The sequence below is a fragment of the Aedes aegypti genome, chromosome 3 (assembly GCF_002204515.2).
Source record: "Aedes aegypti strain LVP_AGWG chromosome 3, AaegL5.0 Primary Assembly, whole genome shotgun sequence".
NCBI classification, from domain to species: domain Eukaryota; kingdom Metazoa; phylum Arthropoda; class Insecta; order Diptera; family Culicidae; genus Aedes; species Aedes aegypti.
The window spans coordinates 23,344,585-23,359,446 of NC_035109.1; the positions used below are offsets into that span (position 1 = coordinate 23,344,585).

Genomic DNA, 14,862 nt, shown 5'->3' on the forward strand with positions numbered 1-14,862 from the left:
GATTAAAACACATTTTCGCATTTCATTAAAAGTGACAAAAATTGAATGAAAATCAATTCATGCACATAATGCAAGTAATGTCACGTGAGCACCTTTAACTTTTTTCAATGAAAATGAATATTTGGTGCATAGAAAACTGAGGCCCTTTTTCCATGTTTGTCAGGAAAGATCGAAAGTACACAACAAAAGAAAACTAGCGGTTTTCCTCAAGCCTGCCTTGATTGTTGTTGGCAAGCTGGAGTTATCTTGCGGTTCAAACAAATGTTGTTCTATATTTCGTGTGTAGTATCGGTGCCTCCCTCCCAGGTTTTAGCCATACGCCAGTTGTAGCCATAGGGGATTATACACCGTTTTACAAAGCCAATCAGCATGAAACCTTTTGTGTTAGGTAGATCACATTCACATGATAGAGCTACTTTCATTTGCTTGTCCAAATTGGTTCAAAATAAAGAAAATTCATTTTCTTTAAAATTTTAACTCCCATACACCTAATTTTGCCAGGGCACTCCTAATTTAGTCACTCTCATGAGAAATCAATGCGATTGGCCAATTTAGGAACCGAAGTTAAATCTCTGGCCGAAACTGGTTCCGTTGGCCAATATTGACCAATGGGATTTTTAAAGCGAAAAAATGGTTATAGCTCAGTTTTGAAGTTTTACACACATAATATGGATTAAAAGCTTGCATTTGACATATTTGTAGTATAAATACGGTTTTCCATTTATTTTTTATTGACATTTTCTCTTTGGCTGGCCAAAACCGGTGCTTTCACCCTATAGCTGCTAATTCTGCGACGTATACGAAACAAGGACACTGAAATTCGAATGCAGCACTACGAAATTCATTGAATACACCAAATCCAGTGGAATCATTTGTTTTTGATCCGTAAGTGTAAAACGTTTTGTCACTTTTACTTGGCTGAACTTGTCACAAAATTTAGTGATAAATACTCCGAACGGAGAGGATCTGGTATTCCACGGACTGTTTTTTAGGTTTATGGTCAGAACAAAACAAAACGTATATTTTATATTACAAGTAGTCATTTACTTACCAAAAGTTGTTTTTCTTCGTCTGCAATATCAAATTTTAATTTACTTAAGATATAATTTGAAACAAACTTTGAATTACCTACCTGGCTGTATGACAGATATGTTAGTAGGTCGTAATGGCATCTTCAAAACAGATCTTCAATCGCATTTGTACACAACAAACTCCCATAAGAACTATATACTTTATATCACAATTGATCATTCCGTATTCATCACTTCCCACTTCTCCCTTTAAAAAATCGCACCAAACTGCCGTGTGCCTGTCCGTACCGCTCGACACATTGCATCCCCTCCGAAATCCAAACCGGAAGCTTCTTACGAATCTTCTCGCTGCTTCCATAGCGCACATCCAACAGGACCACGCTGGCATAGTCCTTAATGTGTCTTACAGCCCGCCCAATGCACTGATTGACCGCCTTCATGCAGAGATTCTCATAGTACTCATTCCCGGCCGGAGGCTGAAGCGTCCGATCCAGGTACCGCATCCGCTCCACCAGCTCCGGACTGGTTCGATTGGGGTAGGGCAAACCCACGACCACAACGCACCGTCCCAATTCGTCGGAGAAGTTCAGCCCCTCGCTAAGCTTGCCACCGACAACGCTCAGCATCAGGGCACCGGTTTGCGATCCGGTCCACTGCCGAGCGGCCTTCGAGTAGTCGGCCAGGATTTTATCCACCTGGGCACTGCCACGTGGCTCCCGGAATACCCGTTTGCGTTCCTCCAGCTTGGCCAGGCGATCGGTTTGCTGAAGATGGCGGTAGAACTGATCCAGGTAGTCGTACGAGCTGAAGAAGACCACCACTCCGTGGGGAACCACCTGGCAGAGGTTGGCCAGGACCGAAGACAGTTCGTTCAGCTGGGGATTAGAGCGGAAAATGTTAGAATTTTATAGGAATCGATAGAAAAAGGATGTATCATTCTATATCTTCCATTAGAAAAGCTTGATAGTGATAACGAGCAACTCTGCCAGCGAGAATTACTCTGGGTCGGACTTACCAGATCCTTGTTCTGCCGATTGCCATAGTTGAAAAGCAGTTCCTTTCCGGAAGGTCCCTTAGCGATGGCCAAGGGAAGAACGGCATCCGCCGGAACGACGTGCCGGTAACTTCTGATTTGCACCCGTTCGGGACAAGTTTTGAACAATTGTTCGGTCAGTTCCTCAACGGGCTGCATGGTTCCCCCGGCCAAAATGATCGAACGACAGCTGGACAAGATCTCCTGGAATCTCGCTCCCGGATTGAGCAGCAGATATTTCATGGTGGACTTTTTGGCGTCGACTTTGTTGTACGTTAGAAGGATTCTTCCGTCGTCGAAGCTTTCGGCCAAGCATTCCAGGAAACTCAGCAGTGGACGAATCGCATTCGCTAGGGATTCTCGCTTTTCTTCCGTATTTGTCGGTTCGGCCACTTCAGTCGGCTTCTTGTTCTTGCCCTTTTCGGACACGTCTTTCTCCAGTTGTTTAAGATAGTCTTTCAGGGCGTTTGGATCCGGTTTTATCGGTTCAGATCGCTTCTTTATCGGACCCACCAACTGCCCTGGTGGAACGCTTTGGGCAAATCCGTGAACCTTTTGAGCAATTCGGCTCTTGTCAGCAAACTGAAGGATCTCCTGCAAGTTGAGATTGAAGAAGTCCCCCTCGGTCATCAGCTCGTGAGTTTCGATCATCCGGAACGGAACATCCTTGGCGGGAGTTTCAAGAACTTTCCCGAGTCGCGTGGCCACGAACAGCAGCTGATTGATTTTCAGCAGATTCTTCGTGGAGAATCGTGGAAAGTATTTAGCCTTATAGGCGCTCAAATGGAGTCGAGCTTGTTGCAGCTGTTCCAGCGTCACTTCCTGACTATGAATACTTGAAATCGTGTCCAGCAGATTGTGAGCTTCATCAATGATGATGACAGCGTTGCTGATGTCGATACCGGTCTGCTCACGGGTTCTCCGATGGAGCAGATTTTGGTAGGGAATCATGAGAAGCTGCGAGTCCGGAATTGCCGCACGGGAAGCGTAGTATGGACAGGCTTTCTCCTGCTTGGCGAACGTTACCAATTCTTCGATGTCTTGCACTTCGAAAAGGGAATCATTCTTGAGATCCTCGATCGCTTGTCGGTTGTAGAAGGAACATTTTTGAGATATCTGTAATGAAAGAATATTGTTTTACGTCTCAGGGCTGTCCGCAACTAGAGATAAATAAAATTTCAAAGAGAATTTGACATTTTTCTAAGAATATTTTAAAGACATTTTTGTAATTCCACGTGTCATTAGAAATATTATTTCTCGTATTGCGATGAATCCAGGAATCGTATTGAATCAGAAATTAGGTACAAAGTATTCCACAGAAAACACTTCAATGATTTCTTCAGAACTTGTTTAATTGATTCTTTTACGAACTAAGGATTCTTTTATGATCTAAGGAAGAACTGTGTTTACTTCCCCTTTAAAAATTCAATCTAGCTTTTTTTTAAGGATATCACCAGATATTACCTTAGACATTCAACAAGAAAATCTTCTGAGAAATCTTTTAGATTTATTTTTCAAGAAAGTACTAAGTCCTTCAGAATTTTATCAAAAGATACTTCCAACGATCTTCTCTAGGACCCTTGAAGGGTTTCCTGTAGTTACAGTAGTGGAAATCTTGAAGGATTTCCTACATAAGTTCTAAATCTTATAAGATTTTCGTAGTAGATTTTTTTTTTATTTTCGCATATATATGTAGTATGAAATCAGATTTTCGCACATGTTTCATGGTAATTAATAGTTAAAGCATCCTTTTTAAGATCTTATGGTTATCGGGGCCAAAATCTGTTTTGAAAGCTCAAATCAACGGTGGCCCATATTGTCCCTTATGACCGAATTGCCCCACCTACACTTATCTGAAGAAATATGAAAAATCTCTTGAAGACCAATCAGCATTCCTGTACGAATTGCTAGGATAATATCAGGTCCGTCACACTCGGGCTCAGATTGGGTACCACTTCTAGTACTGCATTTGGTCCCTCGGTAGTACAAAAGGTACCCAAGTTTGACAGATCGCAGTACACTTTTCTCGGCATTCTAGATTACCTTATGAGCCATAAAATTTTGGGCAACTGCAAGGAACATGGGGGTCTTTAATTTGTCTTTGATAATATCTTAAAACTACTCAAGGCAAATTGTAATTGTAATTGTAATCAGGGTAGACAATCGTCACCGTCAAATGGAAAAAGTCGTCGACAAAACTTAAAAAAGAATCGCCATCGTCACTCAACCAGCGTTGGCTGACGGTTTGCTGCAGTGGTCCGCCACAAAGGCTCGGCGTCATAACGAACAAATAAGCCTCCTTCAGTATGGTCGAATCTTCGTTCGGAAGCTCTGCGCCGACTAAAAATATGAACCGTGGCGTCGATAGATTATGAGCCTTCTTTGAAAAAAAAAAACGTATCCGGAATTGAAACATCGTCAACGTTACGCGCTTACCAACAGAGCTATTGTCGAAGCTTGAGGAGTACGGGTTAAATCGCCAATACAAGCAATTCTGGGATGGCATTTGCCGTTTTGTGCAAAGCAAGCGAATATACAAAGACTATGGCTCATGCTTTTCAATACAGCTGGAAAAACAAGAACTACACCCAGCACCAAATAGTCTTGTTTATTCTACGACTGGCGTGGGGTGAGAATTGTCGGTGTCGTATAGCGAGGTGACAATTTTCGACTCGAGTGAAGTGACTCGCCCTGCAAATCAAATGGAGAGTCACTTCACTCGAGTCGAGAATTGTCACCTCGCTATACGAGATCGACAATTGTCACCTCACGCCAGTCGTAGAATAAACCCAAGTATGTTACTATGAGGCGGAACGGAAGGTTTGATGAGCAATCCCCACCATCTTAAAACTACTCAAGACAAATTACCGTAAAAATTGCTTGAAGATCCTCTCAGTGACCTGATAGGGGTGATCGGGGCAATATGGGCCGTCTAAGGAAAACGTCATAAAATGCATAGCAAAACAGCAAAATCTATCGTTTAAATGCAAGTGACTTGTACTACAACATGTGTTCTTCCATGTTACGTCGATAATCAATGTTAACATTGACTAGAAATTTGTTCAGGAACGTTTTTGAAAACCTTGTTTATCTGCGTGTTCATCAGCCATATGGGACAGTATGAGCCACCTCATTCAATTATATGATTTTCATTTAAAACAATATAGAGAACAGCTGATCATAAACTATCCAATATTAGAAAAGAAATTTTATTTGTTTTGCTTAAAATTATTAAATCTAGCGCCTTGTTTTTGATAGATACCGTCAAACGGGGTAACTTGCAACAGGAGTGAAACTTGCAACACTTCGACATGTAACCGAATTACCGTTTCGTTCAGCATTGAGTTAAATTATTATAATTTATTCCACTATTTATTAACTTTAGGTATACAACAGAAGATTTTAGCGAGGGTTTGGTGATTGTTTCTTTTTTGGTTGGTTTGCTGGAGGTGAAAATCATATTACACGTTGGATCGTATGAAACTAATGCTAAAATAACGTTCCTCGTACCACACAAACGGTAGAAATATGTCATTCGAGGCATTTGCTATCAGTTACAGTACTTAGTAGTGTATAAATTGACAATATAGAATATTTGATAATTTGATGCTTAAACACTATAAAAATTCAAAAAAGTTTTTGACTACCATTGTGGGGTAACTTGCAACAGCAATTTGGACCTCAACCCCGGCCCAGATGCAATCCCATCCATCATCCTAAAAAGGTGCTCATCAAGTCTGTCTGCCCCACTATCATTCATTTTTAATTTGTCGTTAAAATGTGGAACGTTTCCCAGTCACTGGAAAGATTCATTCGTATTTCCCATTTACAAAAAAGGTTGTAAACGTGACGCTTCTAATTATCGCGGAATTGCTGCCCTGTGTGCGGTCTCAAAATTGTTTGAACTGATAGTTTTGGAGTTCATTACACATAACTGCTCTCTTTATATCTCTGAGACCCAATACGGATTCATGCCGAAGAGGTCCACTACAACTAATCTGTTGTCATACATATCATTTGTTACTCGCTGCATCCAGGATCGACTTCAAGTAGATGCCATCTATATTGATCTCTCCGCTGCTTTCGACAAAATCAACCATAAAATAGCGGTCGCTAAACTCGAGAAGCTTCAGTGGCGCTTTCCTCTCATGGCTTCGGTCTTATCTCGTTGGTCGTACAATGTCCGTTAAGATTGGTGACTGCATCTCATCACCTTTCTTTGTGTCATCTGGTGTTCCTCAAGGTAGCCACTTAGGACCTTTCATCTTTCTTCTCTACATTAATGATGTTAATTTGTCCCTCGAGTGTTTTAAACTGTCTTATGCCGATGATTTTAAGTTGTATAATGTTATAAAATGCGACAACGATACCGCATTACTACAAAAACAACTAGATGTCTTCGTAGTTTGGTGCAAGAACAACAAAATGAGTTTGAACGCGTCTAAATGCTCAAGCATTTCTTTTAGCCGTAAGCATACCATCACAGAATTCAATTATCACATAGGAGAAGTTACTCTGAACCGCGTGAAGTCGATAAAAGATTTAGGAGTTATGGTAGATTATAAATTGACATTTAATGATCATATTTCATATATTGTTTCGAAGGCATCTAAGAGTCTAGGTTTTATATTCCGCGTTGCCAAACACTTCTCTGATATTAACTGCCTCAAATCGCTTTACTGCTCTTTAGTACGCTCCGTTTTAGAGTATGCAGCAATTGTGTGGGCTCCTTTCTACCAGAATAGCATTCAACGCATTGAATCCATTCAACGCAAATTTTTGCGGTTTGCGCTGCGGAATTTGCATTGGAGAGATCCTTTGCATCTTCCTAGCTACATTGACAGATGTCAATTAATACATTTGAACCTGCTATCCACACGTCGAGACGTTTGCAAACGTCTTTTTGTATCGGATTTGATTCAATGTAGAATTGATTGTTCAAATCTTTTAGAAAAATTGAATTTTGATATTCATATTCGAACTCTTTGGTCTCATCTCTTTTTCCGATTACCCACAAATCGGACCAATTATGGTTATCATGAACCTGTGATTAGCATGTGCCGTCTGTTCAACCAATAAGGTAATGTTTTCGATTTTCATCTTTCCCGTCCTGTTTTGAAGCATCAGTTTGTCCAAATGTTAGGTGTTTAATATGTAGATAAGGAAAAGTTAAGTTTTATTTATGTATCATTGGGAATTGTAATCTGTTGATACGAAAAGAAGGGTAGGTTTTGTGCCTATTTGAGAGAGAGCATTAGTTGACAGCTCAACTCAAACTGGTTTTTCCCTACTCCGAAAAAATAAACAAAATAAACAAATAAACTGCTTGATTTTTCACAAACACATGAAAAACCAAAATTGCACATATATTTTTTCAGTTTCATTCAAAATTTTGCACTTCAACAATTCAATACGCGTTTGGTACCAAATAATATGTATCATATTATTATTAGATTTAATTTTATTTTCTTCGTGAAAATATTGAATAATTTTGAAAATCTGTATAAAAATGAACTTGCAGATCTGCCATGGGGAACTTTCTACATGAAATATGATGAAAGTTATGTGATATGTCGCTTTGATTGAAATATGTATAACAAAAAGGTATGTGAAGTATAACCTGAAATACCATTGTATTTGTAGACAAGTTGCATTATAACGTTTCAATGACTTTCAAATAACTGTTAAGAGTTATGATATGCTACAGTTTCCCGTGTAGACAACCTATGCAATGCCGATGGAGCTTCCAATAGAATTGGTTTAATAATAATTCAGTAATTAATAATTAGTTTTCTAAAAGTAGAGTAGTCTATTTCTGATTATTGTCATGCCTTTACTGTAGAAAATTATTGAATTATCATAGTAACACGATATAGGATAAGTTTTTAATAGTGTTCTTTAGATAGCACTGTGTGTTGCATGTTACCCCACATCAGGGGGCAGCATTAAAAATGTATATTTTTCGTCGCTCCTGATCCTAGAAAACCAAATACTGATAAAATTAATACCGCGTGGTATTCTTTACGTGGTGATTAGGGTACCAGATGGTTTAAGTCTCATCTGAATCCTCAAATTGTTCATCCATATTGCTTTGAAGTTGAAAATTGTTGCAAGTTACCCCGTTTGACGGTACATAACACATAGTAGACAGGTCATGTAATTCTAGTATTAAATTGTGACACTTGGTTCAACTTGTTTTCTAACGAAGTGTTCCATTTGTAATGGTGCGCCAATATGACTATGCAGTAAAAAAATATCTAGTAAATTTTGGCAATGCATTTTTATGTTCAAAACACCGTTATTGTGGCTTAAATCTGGGTGGCTCATTTTGCCCCGCTCCTTCACTTTTTAAATAATATCCAGTTTTCCAAAAATTTTGTTTAATAGAAAATCAAATTTCGAGCACGAATTTTTCAGTATTATCAGAAATTTCAATGGATTGGTAAAATTTACAAGAATAATAGATAGAATTGTAAGTAAGTAATTACTTATTTGGCTTTACATCAATTATCTTGATAAAACCTCGCCAACAATATTACGCCAATTCACTCGGTTCATGGCCGCTTCTCTCCATCCTCGACTGTGACCCATGCTCTCCAGGTCCTGGTGCACCTGGTCAATCCACCTAGCTCGCTGCGCCCCACGCCTTCTTGTTCCGACCGGATTCGTAGCGAACACCATCTTTACAGGGTTGTTGTCCGGCATTCTTGCAACATGCCCTGCCCAGCGTATCCTTCCAGCTTTAGCTACCTTCACGATACTGGGTTCGCCGTAGAGTTGAGCGAGCTCGTGGTTCATCCTTCGCCGCCACACGCCGTTCTCCTGCACGCCGCCGAAGATCGTCCTTAGTACTCGGCGTTCGAAAACCCCAAGAGCTTGCAAGTCCTCCTCGAGCATAGTCCACGCCTCATGCCCATAGAGGACTACCGGTCTTATGAGCGTTTTGTACATCGTGCATTTGGTGCGGGGGTGAATCTTTCTTGACCGCAGTTTCTTCTGGAGCCCATAGTAGGCACGACTTCCGCTGATGATGCGCCTTCGTATTTCCCGACTAACATTGTTGTCAGCCGTCAACAAGGATCCGAGGTAGACGAACTCGTCCACCACCTCGAAGGTATCCCCGTCTATCGTAACACTGCTTCCTAGGCGGGCCCTGTCGCGCTCAGTTCCGCCAACCAGCATGTACTTTGTTTTCGACGCATTCACCATTAGCCCGACTCTTGTTGCTTCGCGTTTCAGGCGGGTGAACAAATCTGCCACCGTTTCAAATTTTCTCCCAATAATATCCATGTCGTCCGCAAAGCAAACAAATTGTAACAACAGTTGTCGAGCGGCCGTCGATGAAACCTGCTTGATAACTTCCCACGAACTCGTTTGCTATAGGTGATAGACGACGGAAGAGAATCTGGGATAGCACTTTGTAGGCGGCGTTTAGGATGATGATTGCACGATAATTTTCACACTCCGGTTTGTCGCCCTTTTTGTAGATAGGGCATATAACGCCTTACTTCCACTCCGGTAGTTGTTCCGTTTCCCAGATTCTGACTATCAGCCGATGCAGACAAGCGGCCAACCTGTCCGGGCCCATCTTGATGAGTTCGGCTCCGATACCATCTTTGCCAGCGGCCTTGTTGTTCTTGAGCTGTTGAATGGCATCCTTAACTTCCCCCATCGTGGGAGCTGGTTGGTTTCCGCTGTTCGCTGAGCTGACGTAGCCATCGCCTTCGCTGTCCTGACCTTCTGTGCCTGTGTTCTCTGCGCCATTCAGGTGTTCATCGTAGTGCTGCTTCCACCTTTCGATCACCTCGCGTCCGTCCGTCAAGATGCTCCCATCCTTATCCCGACACATCTCAGCACGCGGCACGAAGCCTTTGCGGGATGTGTTAAGCTTCTGATAGAACTTCCGTGTTTCTTAAGAACGGTACAGCAACTCCATCTCTTGGCATTCCACGTCTTCCAGGCGGCGCTTTTTGTCCCGGAATAGGCGGGTTTGCTGTTTCCGCTTCAGTCTGTATCGTTCCACGTTTTGCCGCGTACCATGCTGCAGCATTGCAGCCCACGCTGCATTCTTCTCCTCTAAAACCTCCTGGCAGTCCTCGTCGAACCAATCGTTTCTTAAGCTCCGTTCCACATATCCGACAATTTCGGCAGCGTCGTTAATGGCTACTTTGACTGTCCTCCAGCAGTCCTCAAGGGGGGCCCTATCGAGCTCGCCCTTATCCGGCAACGCTGCCTCAAGATGCTGCGCGTACGCATTGGCGACATCCGGTTGTTTCAGCCGCTCGAGATTGTACCGGGGCGGGCGTCGGTACCGTACATCATTGATGACGGATAATTTTGGGCGCAATTTCACCATCACCAGGTAGTGGTCGGAGTCAATGTTAGCGCCACGATAGGTTCTGACGTCGGTTATGTCGGAGAAGTGCCGTCCATCGATCAAAACGTGGTCGATTTGCGATTCTGTCTGCTGAGGTGATCTCCAGGTGTACCGATACGGAAGGCTGTGCTGGAAATAGGTGCTACGAATGGCCATATTCTTGGAGGCGGCAAAATCTATCAGTCGTAGGCCGTTCTCATTCGGTCTGAACTCCTCCTCCTGGCCAACCTGAGCGTTCAAATCTCCTATGATGATCTTGACGTCGTGGCTTGGGCAGCGATCGTACTCGCGTTCGAGCTGCGCGAAAAATGCGTCCTTGTCATCATCAGTGCTTCCGGAGTGTGGGCTATGCACGTTGATTATGCTGAAGTTAAAGGATCGGCCTTTGATTCTTAACTTGCACATTCGTTCATTGATCGGCCACCACCCGATCACGCGCCTTTGCATATCACCCATCACTATAAAAGCTGTTCCCAGCTCGCGTGTGTTGCCGCAGCTCTGATAGATGGTATGATTACCTCTAAACGTTCGCACCAATGCTCCTGTCCAGCACACCTCCTGCAGCGCTACGATGTCGAAACCGCGGGTCTTCAGTACATCGGAGAGTATGCGAGTACTTCCAATGAAGTTGAGAGATTTGCTTTTCTCTGTCTATCATCGATAATTCTTCGAAGCACGAATATCTGGTCCGCTGCGCTTCTTTTGGCTTGAAATGCCATCTGGTATGCTGGTATCGAATCTATCTGATTACGCAAGCGGTCCAAGAGAATCTAAGAATATATTTTGTAGATGTTTTGTGTATTGTGAAATTTCGGAATAGGTATTTGTACAGTTTCCTTCCAGGAGTTTGGTACTGTATTCGTTCTGAATACCTCACGAATAAGATCCGTAATCTTATCTAACAGCTCTCCCGATCCGTATTTCAGAAATTCATTATGCACGTTATCCATGCATAATTATTCCTGCTATCCCATATAATTGAGCGGATCTCTTCCATGGTTGGTTCCTCTACGGCGTCTTTGCCATCGTCTTCAGGGAATGTTTCGAATTCTTGGTTCTGCTCATTTGATGCCGAATTTTGCAGTTTCGCATTCCATCGTTGGATCGGAATATATCGGCGATTCTCTGTAGTTGTTGTTCTTTTATGGCTTTTTATAAATTTAAATGTTTTAGTCATTTGTGACAAAGGTTTTTCATTTTCGATTTTCCGTAAGAGTGCCTCAACTTTATCATTAAATTGATCGATATATACTTGTTTCTTCTCCTTTCTCGCTTTCTTCGCTTCTGTCTTTAACGTCTGGTTAGATCCTTCCGCTAACTGTCTTTGATGTGCAATGAAGTAATTTTTTGAAGCATTCATCCTCCGCGGGGTTGGTGGCGATCCGGGTTTTGGAAGAACACTTTTTGCAGCGTTGACAATAGAGTCCTGGACCATTTTTGCTCGACAGTCGCCGTTGCAGTGGTCAGTCGCTTTTCGGGGATACAGTTGACTCTCTTCTGGAATTTGTGTTTCTCTTCGTTAGTTTTCAATAATTCCAGATCAAACCTCATGCGCTTCGGTCCAGTATTCGATACAGTGCTCGGTTGGTTGGTCAGTGGTCTTTTATGCATTTTAAGTATGCATTCGATCATCTTGTGGTCGCTTTTGAGGTTTAGGTTGTAATACGCACATATTTTTGGTATCTTCATAATATTCATCTTCGACATGACAATGTGATCCATTTGAGAAATAGATTTCCCATTTGTCCATGTGGTGGCTACTGATGGTGATGAGCTAAAAGTCGAATAATTCTTCAGATTTAGGCCGTGTAGGAAGTTTTTAAAACCCATTCCATTTTCGTTGCAATAGTCATGGTAGAGATTGTTACCAAAAACAGCTCTGTTCTCTGGTGTCAGATCCATTTTCCCTATATGTGCGTTAAAGTCCCCCACTATGATAACTTTCTATTTGATGCTTTGCGGAAGATTGACTATATAACGGAACAGTTATTGAAATTCCCCGCTCTCTGTTTGTCGTTCCGTCCTTATGACTTCTAGGACCTTGTCTCCGAACATATCAGCTAGATAAGAGCAGGAATTGGAAGTTATTCTTTTGAACCAATTTTTCAGTCCCTTCACCTATTATGTCGCGTTTTGTTCCGTCATTCACATTGAACCAAAAATAACTCATTGTTTCCATCGTGCATTTTGCCAACCTTGTTTCTTGTAAAGCGACTATAAGGTATCCATTTTCTTTGAAAAACTGATCCATTTTTGAGGTTCCGAACATTCTCGAACATTCCATGACATAATCGGATATCTGTCCTCGGCTTGTTTCATCGGGGAGTCCGGAATAGCTGATGCTGTATCGGTTATATTACTGAGCTTTTGTTCGAATATTTCTTTGCAGATTAGTTATCCTTGGGACAGGTTGTATTAAGTCGTTGTCCCTGCCGTTTTCATGCGCTCTGTTAAATGTCTGCAGCCTGTGCAGTATTGAATCATAATGGGTTCTGCACCGATTCCTCAAGGCTCTGGAAGAACGATAAGCCAAACACATGAGTCTAGTTCACGACACGGAAGACGGCCTTACAGTTGAGGTCGAAATACGTGTATCTGTCAAAGGATACAAACTCTAGTGGAATTAAATAGTGTAGTACTGAATGCGGGGTTTCATCTACTTTTGTAGGAATATTGGGAAGATCTAGTGTAACAACTGGAGAAATATCTGGAATAAATTCATAGAGTTTCTGAGAACATTTTCATGATAATTCTTATAAAAATTACTGGAAGTAGTAGCGTCGAAGTTCTCAAGGATTTCCTGTAACAAATTTCCGGAGAAATTTTTTCAGCATCACTTGAAAAACCGTAGGTGTGATTTCTGAAAGAATTAGAAGAGAAATTTCTATGAACATCCCAAGAAAAAACTTTGAGGGTGTTTCTGAAGAAATCTCTGAAAAAATCACTAGAAGAATTCATGAAGATTTTTCTCGAGTAATCTCAGAAGACTCCTAAGGTTTCAGAATTTTGCAATTTGCAATTTTGCAAAGAGACAATTTTGGTTAGACTTTAGAGACCTTCCATTAGAATTAAAGACTTGGACTAAAACAGTAACCAAGCCTATCTGCTACAAGTCCCGGTTAATTCGAAAGATCACCCCCACTCACCTTCCGCTTCTTCCTGGCATTCTGATCCTCATCCACCACCGTAGCCTTTCCGGATTTTTTCTGCAGCTCCAAGCACCGTTCATTAATCAACGGATTCGATCTCAACCTCCGCACCTCTGGATTGATGCAGAAATTCTGCCTCGAAGCTATCGTAGTCAACCGGATCTGCTTCCCGAATTCCGTTCTCCGAACTTCCTCCACGACCTGCCCCAGCTGGGAATGCGTCCTCGAGCAAAATATAACCTGCACCGGATGGTACTTCTGAGGGTTGTCTTCTGTTTCTAGATTACTCTCGTCTTCCTCATCGGAATCTTCCACGAGGTAATCATCTTCCCCCAGGGCCACCTGATTTTCAGTCTCCAAACCATTTTCTTCCTTATCCTTCTTCACCTTGTTGGCAAACTTCCGCTTCTTCACCTTCATGGATTTCACCTTCAGTTCCTCCAGCCTTTTTCCATACTCGTCCATCAGATCCTTAACGCCCTTCAGTTCCCCCAGTTCCTTCCGGATCCCCATCGTCTCAAACTGTCCGGAAATCCAATCCACAGCCCCGGCCGTTTCCCGTTCCAACCGGACAACCTCCCCCTTCAACCACTCAATCTTCTCCACCAATTCACGCCCCACCACTTCCTCATAGTCCCGCAGCCAGCTCAGCACCCCACAAGTCAAGGTCAGACTTTTCCCCGTTCCGGTTGGGCTTTCGAATATTCCGACCTGGCGATTTTCCACCGTCGAGTAAAGGGATCGCATCAGATCCAACTGGATGGAGTACGGCGTAGCAAAGGGAAACTGGAAACCGTCGCCCGTGTCCGGCGGGAGGAGGCGCGTTGCCGGCTGGAACATTTCACGCACGAAAAGGAATCACGGAAGCACGAAAACTACTAAAATAAAACTGCGAGACAAACCGACGAAGAGATCCGCGATGCGAGTTCTTTGTTTTCAAACTGAAACTGGAAGCGCGCGCTGCGAATATTGCGGGGGATAAGACACTTGATGCAGGTATGCAGTACTAGATTACACGGAGGTTTGTGAATACACGGAGAAATCAGACTACCCAAAAAATAAGTTCTTTGGTTTGTTAGTTTTTAGTTTTTACCCACGGTTGGGTTGTTTTGCCTCTCTCGCAACAGCAATGTTGTCAAAAACAGAGAGAGACGATGATCTTAAACTCTTGATCCGTCTTAAAAACGTGAGGAGAAGGCAATTTCAACGCACTCGCGATCCTGCTATGAAAATTATATGGCAGGATTTCCCGAGCAGAAGAAAATAACTACT

At 42.4% G+C, this 14,862-nt stretch overlaps 1 protein-coding gene across 1 annotated transcript in view; it reads right to left on the reverse strand.

Moving 5' to 3' along the window:
- LOC5571952 (ATP-dependent DNA helicase DDX11) overlaps positions 1–14,550 on the reverse strand; it is a 30,886-nt gene extending 16,336 nt beyond the window's left edge. The window contains exons 1-4 of the mRNA XM_001660004.2: positions 13,588–14,550; positions 2,047–3,180; positions 1,133–1,906; positions 1,052–1,071 (exon numbers count right to left, since the gene is read on the reverse strand). Coding sequence (XP_001660054.1) covers positions 1,262–1,906; positions 2,047–3,180; positions 13,588–14,430 — 2,622 coding nt within the window. The 5' untranslated portion in view covers positions 14,431–14,550 and the 3' untranslated portion in view covers positions 1,052–1,071; positions 1,133–1,261. The remainder of the gene's footprint in view (positions 1–1,051; positions 1,072–1,132; positions 1,907–2,046; positions 3,181–13,587) is intronic.
- Positions 14,551–14,862: the final 312 nt, after the last annotated feature.